The sequence below is a fragment of the Rutilus rutilus genome (assembly GCF_951802725.1).
Source record: "Rutilus rutilus genome assembly, chromosome: 25".
NCBI classification, from domain to species: Eukaryota; Metazoa; Chordata; class Actinopteri; order Cypriniformes; family Leuciscidae; genus Rutilus; species Rutilus rutilus.
In genome coordinates, this window is record NC_140229.1 from 9,421,374 (window position 1) to 9,436,339 (window position 14,966).

Genomic DNA, 14,966 nt, shown 5'->3' on the forward strand with positions numbered 1-14,966 from the left:
TTGTAGTGGTGTCTGAAACCATAGTGGACGTTATTGAGTGCACTCATTAAATCCCACAATGCACTGCAATAACGAGTGTACAACCGATGTAAACACAATGGCTAAAGAATACCCATAATGCACTGTGACGGTAGCGCCGAATGATTTCCAGAAGATGGCGCCTGCAGGTGAATCGTACATCCATTTTCCAAACCGCATAATATCATACAGGTATAAATTCCTTTTTACTTGATTATTAAATTGTTTAATCAAGGTTTGTACATGCTAGATTCTATGACAGAATTAAATAGATTTACATTGCGGTATTCTCACATTGTGCTCTCATTATATATTGCACAATCTTTGCCAACGCATTGTAAAATGTAGAAGGTCATCCAGAAATTCCAAGCATACAGACAACTGTGCACAGTGTATATACTGCAAAACAACAACCACAGACTGTTCCAGTCAATATATACTGTTTTCTGACTTTCAAACGTCTCTTTTTTTCATTAAAATGATTGATTTTTCACTAATATTTTACATAAGAATAACAAGCATAACAGGTCATCCTGACCTTCCATGTCAACCATTTTCTGGCCTGAGATAGTGTCGCTTTGTTCTATAATGTTTCTGTTATAGTACACATCTTTTTTTGTGTGTGCAAAAAAAAGAAACTGAGTGCACTGGAAGTGTTTTAGCTATAGGCTCCAGCCATAGGGGGCGCTATAGCAGGCGTTAGCATAAACTCATATTTTTCCACAGTCAGTTTTCTGTTTCAGATCAACTACTGTCATAGCGTAGCAACAGTTTAATTAGGCTTTACTATCTGTCTCTGTAACAGAATTCCCCCTCAGGGTTCAATAAAATATGTCTGTCTATTCAAAGATGTCCTGCATGTCCCTGAAGAAATTATGCTTATTTCCACTGTGTGTGAGAGTACGTAAAATATATGCAATTGAGAAAGCGCTATATCTTGTCTGTCTTTTATATTCAGAATTTAAATCAACCAAGTGATTTAATGTGAATTATTATGAAGTGTTTCTGCAGCAACGCCATTTGGTCCAGAAATGAAAAGCTGTTTCTAGTGTGATAATTTCCCTGGTTAAACATCACCTGATTTATACTTAGTTTTTTTTCAAGCAGAATCCAAACAAAGGCATCCAAAACCATCAGCGGTGAGACCACATTTCTCTTTAATGTTCTTTAGAAACCGATTTTGAGTGGTGTTTCATAACAGACAGAAAGTTTGAGTCATGAAAAAGGGGGGAATAAAGATGAAGGACAGACTGAGGAAGACGGGAAAGGTGTTAACATGGTGCACTTGTTTGTTCAAAATTGCAGTTTGACGACAATGTACAAAGAAAAAGTACATGAATACAAAATAACTTCATCCTTCCCCCGACAATGTTATACACACAGTCTTTTGTTAGTACGTGACATATTCTCAAACAAATAAATGTTCACAATGGACATGTCATAATAATTTCAGTTCACTTTTGTATAAAGGTAAAAAGTCTTTAATGGGGACAAGTTAGAGGTGGGGAAAGTGCTATTACCCTACCTGTCCAGAGGGGGCTCTGTGATTTTTCATTGACGTTTGATATCTCAGATTTAGGATGTCAATTCAGACATGTGTTCAATGGCTTAACAGTGGCAGAGGTCAGAGATGGTGAGTGACGGACATGCTTTTCTATGGCTTGCATGGATTAATCTGGATCACAAGGATTATTACCTCAGAACTTGCCTTGGCTTTCTGGAACTGTTCAGCTTGTACTCTTAAAACCTGAATGGGAAATGGCATTTTTGGGCCATGGTTTCCCTCTGGAGTTTCTAATGGGTTTTCAGAAGGTAGTTTTTGATTTATGAGTAAAATAAAGCCTGTGGTCACCATTATATTTGTCACATTTTGTTCTATTTTACAAACGCTTAGTTGCTAACAAGTGGCTACATAAGGACTACAGTGGTTGTTTGGCCCATCAAGCATGCAAACTCACATTCTTGTGGTACCTGTAGTTGTAGTCCCTATTTAGCTACGTATTTACAAAGTTAACTTATTTATTAGGTGTGACGATGTAACTTATGTACGAAGTACAAGTCTTTTCACATTATTGTTAAAATCCCAAAAGGGCCATTTTCATCTGTTGCTCTACATGCTAGCTCTGCGAGAGATGTGTCTGCTCCTTTTCTCTGTGTTATTTACATGTCGTCAAGAAAGTCTAAATGTTTGAGATGTTTGCCCTCCTCCATATTTAAATCAAAAACTGCTATTCCAGAAACCCGTAGGAACTTCCTTAGGGAATCTATGGCTAATTAGTCTTCCAGTTTAGCCTCAACATCATAACTCTGCACAGCTCTATTTCCCCCTTTGTGAGACATTTCATTTCCCCAAACTGTGTCATGTGCAGATACTAATGTAGTGTTGTTGTTTCCCTTTTAGGTTAGCACATTATTGCAGCTGAGTAACAGATAACACAAGCTCCACTTGACCTTTTCATGTCTAAACTTTTTTCTTCCAGTTTTTATGCAAAATACTATCTTAAGGGCACAATCAACGAATAACAACACACACAAACCCAGAGCCATCCCATAATCCTTCATAAACTCTACTTTTTCTCTCACTGACCTTAAAGTATGCCAGCATAGCAGCTTCAGAACAGTAGAATGCTAATTCACCGTGCGGACAACAACTTTTGGTTTTGTTGGATTAACGTGCTTAACCCTGTTAGCATTTGTTGGGGCTGTGTGAACTAGCTTTAATGTGCGAATATTGCAAATGCAACCATTTTTCTTATATATATGTAAACAAAAATAACTAACACAATCTCCTGGGTTGTCATTTTTATCCTCTCTGGTGCTAAAGTTGTTGACAACAACCCTCCCACAGAAAGCGCAGAGATGCTAACACATTAGTGCAGCAGTTCCATGTACATTTGTGTAAATGGTATGTTTATGTATTTAGCTCACACTCCCCTCCCCTCTGGGCTTGCAGCCTGCGTTCAGGTCGAAGGTAAGGACAAGGATTTGGAGGTTTTAATGGTGGTAAGCTTGACCACAAAGGGCTGCTAATTATTCTGCAGAGGTGCGATGCACAACTGAATGTAGTTAATAAATGCACAATATATTTTCATTTTTTTTTACTGAATATGCCCTGGTAAATCAGCAGCAACAGGGAATGGTGTAAAAATGGTGATGATCGAGGAGTAGTCCATTTAGTGTCCCTCTCTCGCCCACAAACTCCAGAGTGTCTTCGCATCTCCGGTTTAATTCCAGGCCCGTAACTTTGCACAAGTCCTCTGTCCCTCAAAAGGGGCTCGCTGACGTACACATGTACACGCACACACAAACACACACACATTCGCACACTGAAGTGTTGGAGCCAGAGTAGACAGAGGGCTACGTTTTTCTTCGGTAAAACCATTTGTACAGGCTTCCACAGGCTCAGCGGAAAATAAGGGCAGTGAGACACACCAATAAGTAAAGAGGGCTGATGAAATAAGGTGCCAAGAGGGACGCCGCCCTGCTGCTGTTTGTTCTTTGCACATTACTAGGGGGCCCCACCGAAGTCCTTGGGATGCACTTGTTCTTACGTCTTGGCTTTGACTGGTCATATTTGTCGCCCGATTCCTTGTTGGTTAAATCCTTTAGGTTGTACACCTCATTCGGACCATTCCCCTGTCGGTTGCGATGCCTCGTGCAGTTCCTGTTGCGTCCCGACTTGGGCGGTCGAGGGAGCGGTGACGGGGAGGTGGGGTAGTATTGATCCTGATGTGGCAGGTGAGGATGATGATGATTGTGTGATCGGTGATGATGATCTTTCTTCAGCGACACCCCCACGTCCCCCTGGCTGCTGGATTTGCTCTGGTGGAGCGACTCCGAGCCCGTACAGGAGGGAAGCTCTTCTTTTGTCAGCCGTTTCAGATCCTTTCCCGCCAGCTCCGGCGGAGCCACGCATAATAATGAGGAGGTGGAGCCACGGAAGCGCCGCAGCCAATCCCAGAGCGGCACGGCCTTGCAGTCGCACTCCCAAGGGTTGTCGTTGAGACGCAGGTACTCCAGCGCCGGCAGCTGAGTCAAGCTCTCGGCTGGTAGCTCAGGTAAGGAGTTGTTGAACAGGTAGAGAGTCGTCAGGCGCCGCAGGTCATGGAAAGCCTGTTTGTGAACCCACTGGAGCCGGTTCTGATGCAGCAGCAAGCGATCGAGGGCCCCTAGGCCACGGAAAGTGTTCTGGTGGAGGCTCCACAGCCGATTTCCATGCAGAAATAGATGGCTGAGATTCAGCAGATCAATGAACATGTCATCTTCAAGAAACTCCAGCTGGTTGTTCTGCAGAACGCCAAAATAAACAGCAACAGTCAGTAGCAGGCTCAGAAAAAGCAAGTCACAGATATGAATATACAAAGCAATCAGTTTTTGTTTTTTGATGAAATGTCCTGTTGAATTTAGTCAATCTTTCATGCGTATTCATTAGTTTTAGTCTGTTTACAAAAATAGCTCAATCAAATTTTAGTTTCAAATGGGTTATTTATCTAAGAAATATAAGAAATGTTTTTGTTGTTGATGAGATTAGATGATGTTGATGAGATTAAAGCTACAAATCATCTTAAGAAAAACACCAAATCAAATCATGCGAATGCTTCTGTGTCCTCTTCATAAAGGCAATTCAAAGATGACTCTTTATATTGGATATATTAGATTTTCCCTTTTCATTTATATTTCTAAATCCAAAGTGCCTTTAATACATTGTGTTCTCAGGACATTGTATTGAAGGTAAATACATATTTGCATGGATTGGAGAGTGATTAATATTGTGAATTTATTTTTATCTAATTGTTATTCGCACATGTTACCCTTCACAGTAATCCTTCCTCATCTGTATGGCTCTTTTTTTTATTATTATCAGGTTTTGAGCTATATGAGAGGCTAAACACCGTGAAATTGGGACGAAACAAGCCGAGCGTAAAGCACTGTATGTTCAGGTGGGAAGGTACTGTACAGTTTTGTCTGCTATCCTTGACATATGTTGCTTCCAGAATAGAACATTTTAGATAAGAAAATGTGTATGTATGTATATATGTCAAGAATAACAGACAAAACTGTACAGCAGTGTGTGTGTGTATATATATATATATATAAATTCAGCTATTTGTTTAAAAAAAATGAGGTCAGCCAATTTAGTAATATATGTGAAATGCATGCTATACTGTATATATGTATGGCACTTTTACATCAAACTTTTTAAATTACAGTATATTTATATTTTTTTATACCGTTTTTCTACTATGTAGACCTTGTTCAGATATATTAACCGAAATACCCATAACCTTGTGCATATGCTTATAAACCTCATAAAAGGTCAGAAACATTTAACCTTAAACATAAATCAAATTCCAAGAGCCGTGTGTCCGTAATGTTCTTTGCCCCTGAAGAGTATGATACCTTTTTGACATTTTCATTAGAACGAAATATTATCTCTGGTCATCATTTTAGTGCAGCACTTCTTGCTGCCAAGGCTGATATTGAACATTTTGAGCAGATCTTATCTGGATTTATTTGGCAAGTCAGATGATTCCTAAGCAATGGTTCAAACCGGGAGCACTGCCAATCAAAAAAAAAAGAGGGCATTTTTGCTTCCTTAAAAGCGGTATTGTATCCAGTCAGATTTCTTAAAGTGTCAGCACAAATGTGCCAAGCGTCTTATAAATTCACACTCAATTTGGCTGAGGAGGACCTAAATATGATATATTTACACAGAACGTCAGACCTAGCAGCACATCAGACACATTAATATGAGGGGACAGGAATCTTAAATGGTACTGTAACTATTCCACTTCCATTGTTCCATTCTCTATAGATGAGTCATTTTGTGCAAAAGGTGCCATTTCCAGTTTCACAAGGGCATTTTTCTTATTTTCAGCATTCTATGGGGCAAATGTGTTTGTTAAAGGGATAGTTCATCAAAAGATGAAAATTCTTTCATTAATTACTCACCTTCATGTCGTTTCAAACCTGCAAAAGACACGATCGTTTTATATGATGAACAGACTGAATTTAGGCTTTTGTTCCCATATAAACATCAACTGCGAGAACCAATGAGGTTCATTCTCTTGTGTTACGCAGCACGTTTGAGCATCCGCAAGAACCATTGAGGTTGCGTAAAGCAGGTTCAGTTGAGCTTCTGCTGAATGAGAATAAAAGCCTAAATTAAATCTGTTCATCATATAAAGCAATCGAGTCTCTTCAGACAATTTCGACTAAACCGTTCAATTCATATGCGGTCTATAAAAACTTTTTAAAGCCTCAAAGTGTCAGTTGAGTGGCTGTCTATGGAGGGACAGAAAGCTCTCAGATTTCATCAAAATGATCTTCATTTGTGTTCTGAAGATGAACGAAAGTCTTGCGGGTCTAGAACAACATGAGGGTGAATAATTAATGACAGAATTTTCATTTTTGGGTGAACTATCCCTTTAATAAATTGTAATGTGCCATATTAGTCTAAATTAAAACATTTGGTAACACATTCACTATTAACTAGTTGCTTATTACCATGCATATTACTACCATATTGACTTACAAGTCACATATTAATGCCTTATTCTGCGTGACCATATTCTACATCCCTTAACCATAAACATAACCACTACAACAACTACCTTACTTACTGTCAATAAGCAGTTATTAGGAGTTTATTCTGAGAATACTCTTAATAGTAAATGTGTTCCCTAATCTAAAGCGTTACCAAACATTTTAATATTACTTGATATTATATATCTAAAAAATTTCAGAATTTATCAACATTTATATTGCTAACTTAAGCTTTAAGCTTACTTTGCAGGTATAGCGAGGAGAAACTGGGGTTGTGACTTGTCAAATAAGGCATCCTTATGAATCTTGATGTTTTTATAAAAAAAAGTACCTATAATAGCACATAGTAAATGTTGACATCAGCTATTCCTTGTTAAAATTATAGTCTTACATATCTGCTGTATAAGAGGGACATAAATGGCTCTGGTTTTTAAAATGTCTATTTTTTACCTACCTGTAAATAGAGATACTGCAGGTTGTGCAGCCCTTCAAATAACCCAGCGGGCAGCGTGATTAGGCCACAGTGGTAGAGGTGCAGAGCATGGAGTCGGGTCAGGCCCTGAAAGGTGTCAGAAGCCAAAGAGCGGAGGTGTTTGTTGTCTCCCAGATCGAGCTCCTCCAGGCGGGTGAATCCCATGAATGTGGAGGGCTGGATATATGAGATATTGTTGGAGTAGAGCCAAAGCATGACGGTGGTTGGGCTGAAATGGCCCTGCAGCAATCGCTGGATCTTGTTGTTTTGCAGAAAGACTCGCTCGCTCTGGGCCGGGATTTCTTCTGGAACCACCAGGAAGTTGTGCGCCTGGCAGCTCACCGTGCTGGGAGAGTCGTAGCAGATGCAGTGACGGGGACACGCTTGGGTCAACTCTAAACCACACAGAACCAGGAGAAACTCCAGACCACAGCCTATGGAAACACAGAGACAAAAAAGATCATTCAATTAAATCAGTGCACATTGGAATATTCCACTCAGCTGGTGACTTTGATAGTCAAGATAACACAACACATGCCGGTGAACAACTATTTCTAGTAAAGTTATCTTATTAAAACAGTATTACGGTTACCCATGGATCTGCAGTAATTCTACTGTATGTGATTATAATTTTGTTTGATTGTCCAATTCAGAAATAATTAGAAAAGTCAAGGTCAAGAATTAACACCAAACAAATGTGAGTGTAAACAAAGCTTTATATGATTAAATTTCAATTATATGATTGATAATCTGCAATGATGGGCTATTAATTCTATGTAGTATATTATGAATATCTGTATAGGTATACAAATCATTACGACCAGTTCTCTTAGATCAATTGATCTGAAAAGATCCGACTCAAAACAGTGACTAATTTCTACTTCTAGACTATTAAAGTAGGCCTATATCACATAGTATATTATATAATATATTACATAGCATATAGTATATTAAAAATACAACAAACATTTTTACATTTTTGTTTGTAATACGTTACGGTAATTATTTGGATTTAGAATGATGTTAAAATAGGAAACGGGTAGCCTATTTTAAATTGTAATAATGTCACACTATTACTATTTTGGTGAGCATAAGACATCCATCCATCCATCCGCAGGAGTACAAAAACAATCGGAGCATGTGATATTCATTTTCCGCCTATATCTATAACCATCTCTGAATATACCCGACCCACGAGGCTGAACTTTAAAAGCAGAAAATCAATGTTAAAGGTTACAGAGGAATTAAATGCAAGCACACATGACATGAGCTTTTTTTTGTGTGTGTGTGTGTGTGTGCATGCAACAGATCAGAACAAAAACCTCCTTGAAAGAAAAAAATATGCATGTCTGAGGGTGAGAGAAAGAAAGGGAAGGAATAAGAATCCATGATAAAACCATGAGGATGAGGTTGTGATGATGGGCGCTGTTGTACAAGTGAACGTTAGTGGCTCAGCATTGATTCGCCTCTTTGATGTCGAATTGAAATGGGAATGAGAGAGAGGTTTCGAGGTGCACCGCAGTGGGAAGTGTTTTGAGGAAGAGACGGAATACATTTCGGGTGCGCAAAAACTAAAAAGGATCAGTTTGCTAACAGAGACTGAGAGAGATTGATATTGACAGAGACAGTAAACTTGCGCAGAGAGCTGAGTGATGTGGCATAATACAGGGTGTTCTGACACTGATATGAAACATTACTATTCTCTCACACACTCTCACCAGCAGGAAGCGTGACAGGAAACTGTTGTTTAAACCACGGGTAGTATTAAAAAGACAGTTCACCCAAAAAGGAAAATTATGTCATAATTTTCTCATCCTTTGTTGTTCCAAATCGGTGACTGACTTTCTTCCCTAGAACTCAAATTGAGAAGTTTGGTAGAATTATTCTAGTCAATAAAATGAAGGAACACTGAGGCTTTCAAGCTTTAACACCATTAAATCATCATAAAAATATAGTTAGTACAATTTGTATAAAGTTAATCGTCCCCCCCATGTGGGCCATTAACCAGATTGAGATCGAGAACTCCAAAATCATATCAGTGCAGTTAAAAAAACAAATCATCCAGACCACTTCTGCAAGCTGGACTGATCAATTTATTATGAAGAATAAAAAGAATGAGTTGTTCTTGAGTCACGATCTGTTCTTTCATGAATGAGCCAAGGAGAACTAGGGCAGATTTTAAGTGACTAATAATGACAATTTGTAATTAATTTGATAATTATTCCAAGTCTTCTGAAGAACACAAATCATAAAGACCACTTTATAGTGCGTTTATGGTGCTTTATTGTCTTTTTTATAGCTTGAAAGCCTCAGTCACCCTTCACTGAAGAAAATGTTCATCTTTTGGGTAAACTAGTCTTCTAAGCTTGTTTAGAAAAGCGATGTCGGGTCATTATATTCACATTGCGTGTGTTAGTGCATGCCTAGACATACATGATTGTGTTTATTTAAGATTACAGCGATCTCCTCTGTATACACGCACTCGACGGATGACCTTTTTCAAGCAAGCTTTGTTTCAAACAGCACCCGGTGCCTAATACAGCGTGAAATCTCACACAGCCTCGAATGACATGTGTAATCCGTCGCATTTAAATGTTTGCATTTCTGTTTGACACCAGGCATTTTCCTCTCCTGAATGTTCACTTTGCTTTATCTTTATTACAGCAGTCCAACAACGGCAACAAAATTATACTCTCTGGCCGGTGAAGAGAAGTGTATTCTTCTGAAAATGAACACTGAATACACAGCTCTATTGCTGGCAGTATGGATAAAATTTGTCTGAGGATTCTCTTTATTTGATTATGAAAATGGACTTGCTGTATTACACCTGAATAACTCTTCTAGACTGTGTGTCTCTTTATCTCATTCTGTAGGTTTCTCTGCCTCAATGCGCGTGCACACACACACACTCCACGTAATGCACAGGAAGGGCCGGCGAGCATGAAAACAGTCATTTAGAAGCGTTAGATTACTAACACTTAAATAAAAGGTCAAAGCACGTCTTCTTTTCCCCTGAAGCAAATGAAAATATATTTGAGTATCAGTTCTACGGGTTACAGAAAGGTTAAACAGCCCTGATTAAAGACCGCCTGACATCATAGCACCTGCTGGCGAGAACTAGCATCCATTAACTGTCCGGAAGAATTTCGAACAATTTGAATTTTACCCTTTAGGCAAAGATCATTATTTTACTAGTAATGAAAGCTCAAGATTGAATTGATTTGCTGAAAGCTGGTATTTTTATGCCATTTATGATGAATTTGTAGTTGAAAAGGCTCTGAAAGGCACACTTTCTGATGGGGTAATGCAAGTCATTTTAGGGTTTGCTAACTAGCAGGCCGATTGAAATGCTTGTACAATGCAAAAATAAAAAATTAACACATTTATTCAGCAGAGACTTTGCTGAATTGGTTGAACGTGACAGTTAAGACATTTAACTATGTATGTTTATACATACATATGAAACTAATAATGTTTCAAAAGATTCCCATTTCAAATAAATACTGTTAAAGTCTCCCAATAATTGTATCCCTGTACCAAAATTACATATTTAAACGTTTTTTCCTTGAAAAAAAATCCTTAAATAGCTTAAATGTAACTCTACACCCTTGCCTCATTTAGTACATGCGGTTCAAAGAATATGCAAATTAGCCCCGCCTCCACTCACTCACACCAGCTCAGAGAGCCACTTGTTGACGATCACATGTTGACCTGATTGGTTACAAGGTAGTTTGTGACGTCAGAAACACCAGCGATTTTTAGGTTTTGAGACCTGAAGGAGAAAATACTCAGCAATGGTGCTGACTTATGAATTTGAAATATGAAATATGAAAGCTTAATTTTCACCACAGGGGTCTTAATCAAAGAAAACTACTAGTTTTCCATTAGCCTGCTATATGCCAATGTTCAATTATGCATTTTTATACATTTTAATTATAGGTTTTTAGTGTCAGCATGTTAAAGCATGTTAAATACATCCTTATTTCACAATGATCGTCACTAATCCTACTTTTCCCATTTAATAACTACATCACTTCATTTATCCCTTCTTCATTCCCATTTATTCCCTTTCTCTCTCTTTCTCTTATGTCTTTTTGACTGGATTTCAATTAGTTTCATATGTAATTGGGATGTTTTATCTGTCAGCACAGTGACTTTTTTTAAGTATGTGGTTGTGTGCATTTTATGTACTTGTTTATTGTCCGTAGACTTGAAAATGCACACATGACAAATTGCACACAAATCTTTGTATCCATTGTCATTTGTTCTCATTTTTCATTCACTCTTCTATAATGAGCCCCTCTGATTTTTCTCTCTTATCACATAACAGAGGCTGCAGAAATCCTTCGTTGTTCTGGGAGGCAGAGAAAAACCTTCCGGTCACCTCTCGCTCTATTCCTATTCTCATCCCCCCCCCCGCTTCGTCTCATACATTTGGATTATAACTCTGGTAGATAATAAGTGCATTAAATATATTATGATGTCTCTTCTCATTAGCAAGATCCAGCCACCGGGGCCCCTACCGTTTGGGCCCTAGCTATCAAATTCACTGAGAAAATTTCCTTTTATTTCCACTGAGGATATTTCCCGTCACAGCAGAAATATTGTGTTCATGTCAGCTGCAAGTAGACTCATGCATAGAAAGCTCAACAGAATTCAAATACATGTCCTTTAAGTTCTGCATTTTCCACATCCCTTGTTTGTTTGTTGAATAAATATTTTGATTAATTTGAATATGCATTTAGCTACCAATATGTATGTAGTGTACCAACACAATCTCATGGCAATTCATAACTATTTCGCATTTTGGCGAATTGGTGGCTATCGTGTGAATCCATACAACCGCATTTCAAGCGATCTGCTTTCGCCCCAGTGGCAGTTATGTTTAGGGGTGGACCTTCATTACTTGCTTTTTCTAATAATCATACGTTTTCGTATGATTCACATCGCCATCTCGTAACAGTAAAGTTTTCCCGTGAGATCAGGTTGAGTGTATAGTATAAAGGAACGGTCACTTTAGCGAATTTTCAATGGAAAAAAAGTTAATTGTCAATAGTGTATCGAAGTAGGAAGCATAGATCATACAGAAGTCATTTTCGAACCAAGCAGCTTTCCGTTGGTCAGCACGGTAAATTCACGGCTTGAAAATGCAAACCTGGGGATTTCTGTCAGAGGTTTTGTCAGTGAAATGTTTACACTAGATTTGACCGCATCTAAAATTAAGTTACTCCAGCGAAATGGCTAAATAAAACACAAGTGACAGGCCTTTCAGTTCCAGTTCCCAGGGAGCGATAGCATTCCCAGTTTCACTTAACACATTTCACAGTGTTTGATTTACGGCTAAAATTAGCATAGAAAATGGCTGCTATAGTAAGTTAAGCTCGTAATTAACTCAGGAACTTTCAGCTTAGATTGTATTCCTCCTCCTCTCAAGTGCGTCTGTCATTATGGATGTTATACATCAAACTACATATTTCGGGTTTTTTTACCCCGCAGGAGGCTGGTGTAACAGTGCCGAGAGTGGGTGTAGGCACTGGCAGCGGTGACAGTCTGAATAAACGGCGTGGGGAGAGTGGACACACACAAGCTTGGGATAATGTTGTGCAGAATGACAGAGAAAAGATCCACACGGTGATGAATGACTACAGACTGGCAGAGAGAGTGCAGGAAGGTTGAAATAGCACAAAATATCTGTCTGTGTTTGTGGGGCGTGCGGCACAAGGAGGTCTATAATAACTGGAGAAAGCTATCCATTAGAATTCATCTTACTGGCAGTTTTTTGGCTGGTGCATGTGATTCTGAAATCTGCTTATTTAAAAATGTGCTCATGGGAATTTAGCAGAAAGGTTTGTGAATGTCATGTAGTTACGCCTTCTAGCCAGCAGGGGTTAACTGGGCCATGCTAAACAGTCAAAGCATGTCCTCTTGGTGTGACAGCACACCTTCTCAGTAATGGATTGAGTAAACATCTCCGGACTCTGCCAGACCTATCGAATTGGTCAAAAATTGAGAACAGGATTCTGTCTGTGTGCCGGCATGTGCTGTTGTCTGTCAAAATGTCCCTCCATTTTAAACCACTCTTATTTCTTTCCATCTCGCTCTTGCTCTCTGACACCGTCTATGTGAACGACACAATAAAACAAGATCGCTCCCATTACAATCAGCAAGGCTTTGCAAAAGTGCACGATTGATTTTTGATGACTGACAGCTTTGTTGATTATAATGGGAGCGATCGAGTTTTGTCACGTTGTGATGCACAGATGTGTAGTGTTGCAGACACTCTATCTTTTCTTTCCACACGTACAGTATAGATTCTTGAGAAAGCTCAGATGGAACGTTTTAGAGATGGAAAGAGCCAGGTCAGTTTGAAATTAAATGGAATATTTGTCATTTGTCAGTAATTAAAATGTATCTTGAATTGGTGGACTGGATAAAAAAAAGTGTATTTGTTTTGTATATATATATATATATATCCTCCTGGGACCCAAGAATAGACTTTTGTCCACTGTAGTGGACATTATATTTTAGTGAATTTCTCTGACATCATACATGTCACATGACACAACCTGGGTGTCCTGTAAAGAGCACATTCAGGACTTTTCAGAGATACCAAATGTTTGGAGGTTTCACCATGAAAACAACTTCTCCTTGGTCTTTAAAAATGTCTGACATTAATTTAGTGATCAAATGTAGCCTTCTTATGGAAATATGATAATATATTGTAATTATAATTTAAATTGGACTACTTTTCAAATTGTATTTCATAAAACAACATCTCAGGAAAATGTTATGGGGTTTCAAATAAAAAAATTACTTTCTGTTACAGAACAGGGCGTTGATTTCATACGTGTCCACTGTAGAGGACACCAGGACTTAAATCATGTTTATCAGGCATTTTGTGAGACACAACAAGTGGATATGGAAATAAATTATACATCAATATTCCTATGAAATATTAGATATTATTATTAAAATGTTGCCAATTATTACTCCAATTATTACACTTCTTTTTTCATTAAATGTTGCTCCAAGAACACATTAAGGTGCAAATTAGAGACCGTTTATATATACATTGCATTGAATGGGAATATTAATTTATGGACATTTTACCCACATATTGCATAAAGTAAAATGGTGTATCGATTCATTCCGTTATTTCTTTCATAACATAGTTGAGAATCATCTTTATACAAATTTTGGTTGAAAAAATCCTGAAACCCCCAAATTTATTGGTGATTGAAAAAAAATCCCATTGTTTTTGCCTATACATATAATTTCATGTCATTTTATTTTTTAAACAACTTAGTCCTGGCGTCCACTACAGAGGACATAGCATAACGAATGAATAAAATATTATTTGTCAAAAATGTTTTTTTACCATTTGTTTATTGTGCTCTAAACAGTGTGATGACATGGAAAAAAACTACATTCAAAAACCTTTTTTTTTCTGGGTCCCAGATATATAATACACTACCATTCAAAAGTTTGGGGTCTGTAAGGTTTTATTGATTATTCCAGGCTTCAGTGTCCCATGATCCTATTCTATATGCTGATTTGTTGCTTGAGAAACATTTCTTATTATTATAGATAGTGAAAACTTGTTGTGCTGAGTAATATTTTTGTAGAAACCGTGATACATTATTTACAGGAATCTCTGATTAATTGCCAATTTAAAAGAACAGCATTTATTTGCAATATAAATCTTCTGTAACATTTTTACATAAGTATATTTTATGTAAATATTTTACTTTTGATCAATTTAATGCGCCCTTCCTGAATAAAAGTATGGTCTGAGTACAAGGAACATTACGTTATACTAAATTATAAGTAATACAGTAGCAGATATATGGTTGAAGAAGAGCAAAAGAAGTGATATGAATAGCAATTTCTAACCAAATGGGAATGTGTTTATATATACAGTATATGTCGC

At 37.9% G+C, this 14,966-nt stretch overlaps 1 protein-coding gene across 1 annotated transcript in view; it reads right to left on the minus strand.

Moving 5' to 3' along the window:
• Positions 1 to 2,142: 2,142 nt before the first annotated feature.
• The window catches only part of rtn4rl1a (reticulon 4 receptor-like 1a), a 116,297-nt gene continuing 103,473 nt past the window's right edge, over positions 2,143 to 14,966 (minus strand). The window contains exons 2-3 of the mRNA XM_084400454.1: positions 7,019 to 7,470; positions 2,143 to 4,305 (exon numbers count right to left, since the gene is read on the minus strand). Coding sequence (XP_084256580.1) covers positions 3,421 to 4,305; positions 7,019 to 7,470 — 1,337 coding nt within the window. The 3' untranslated portion in view covers positions 2,143 to 3,420. The remainder of the gene's footprint in view (positions 4,306 to 7,018; positions 7,471 to 14,966) is intronic.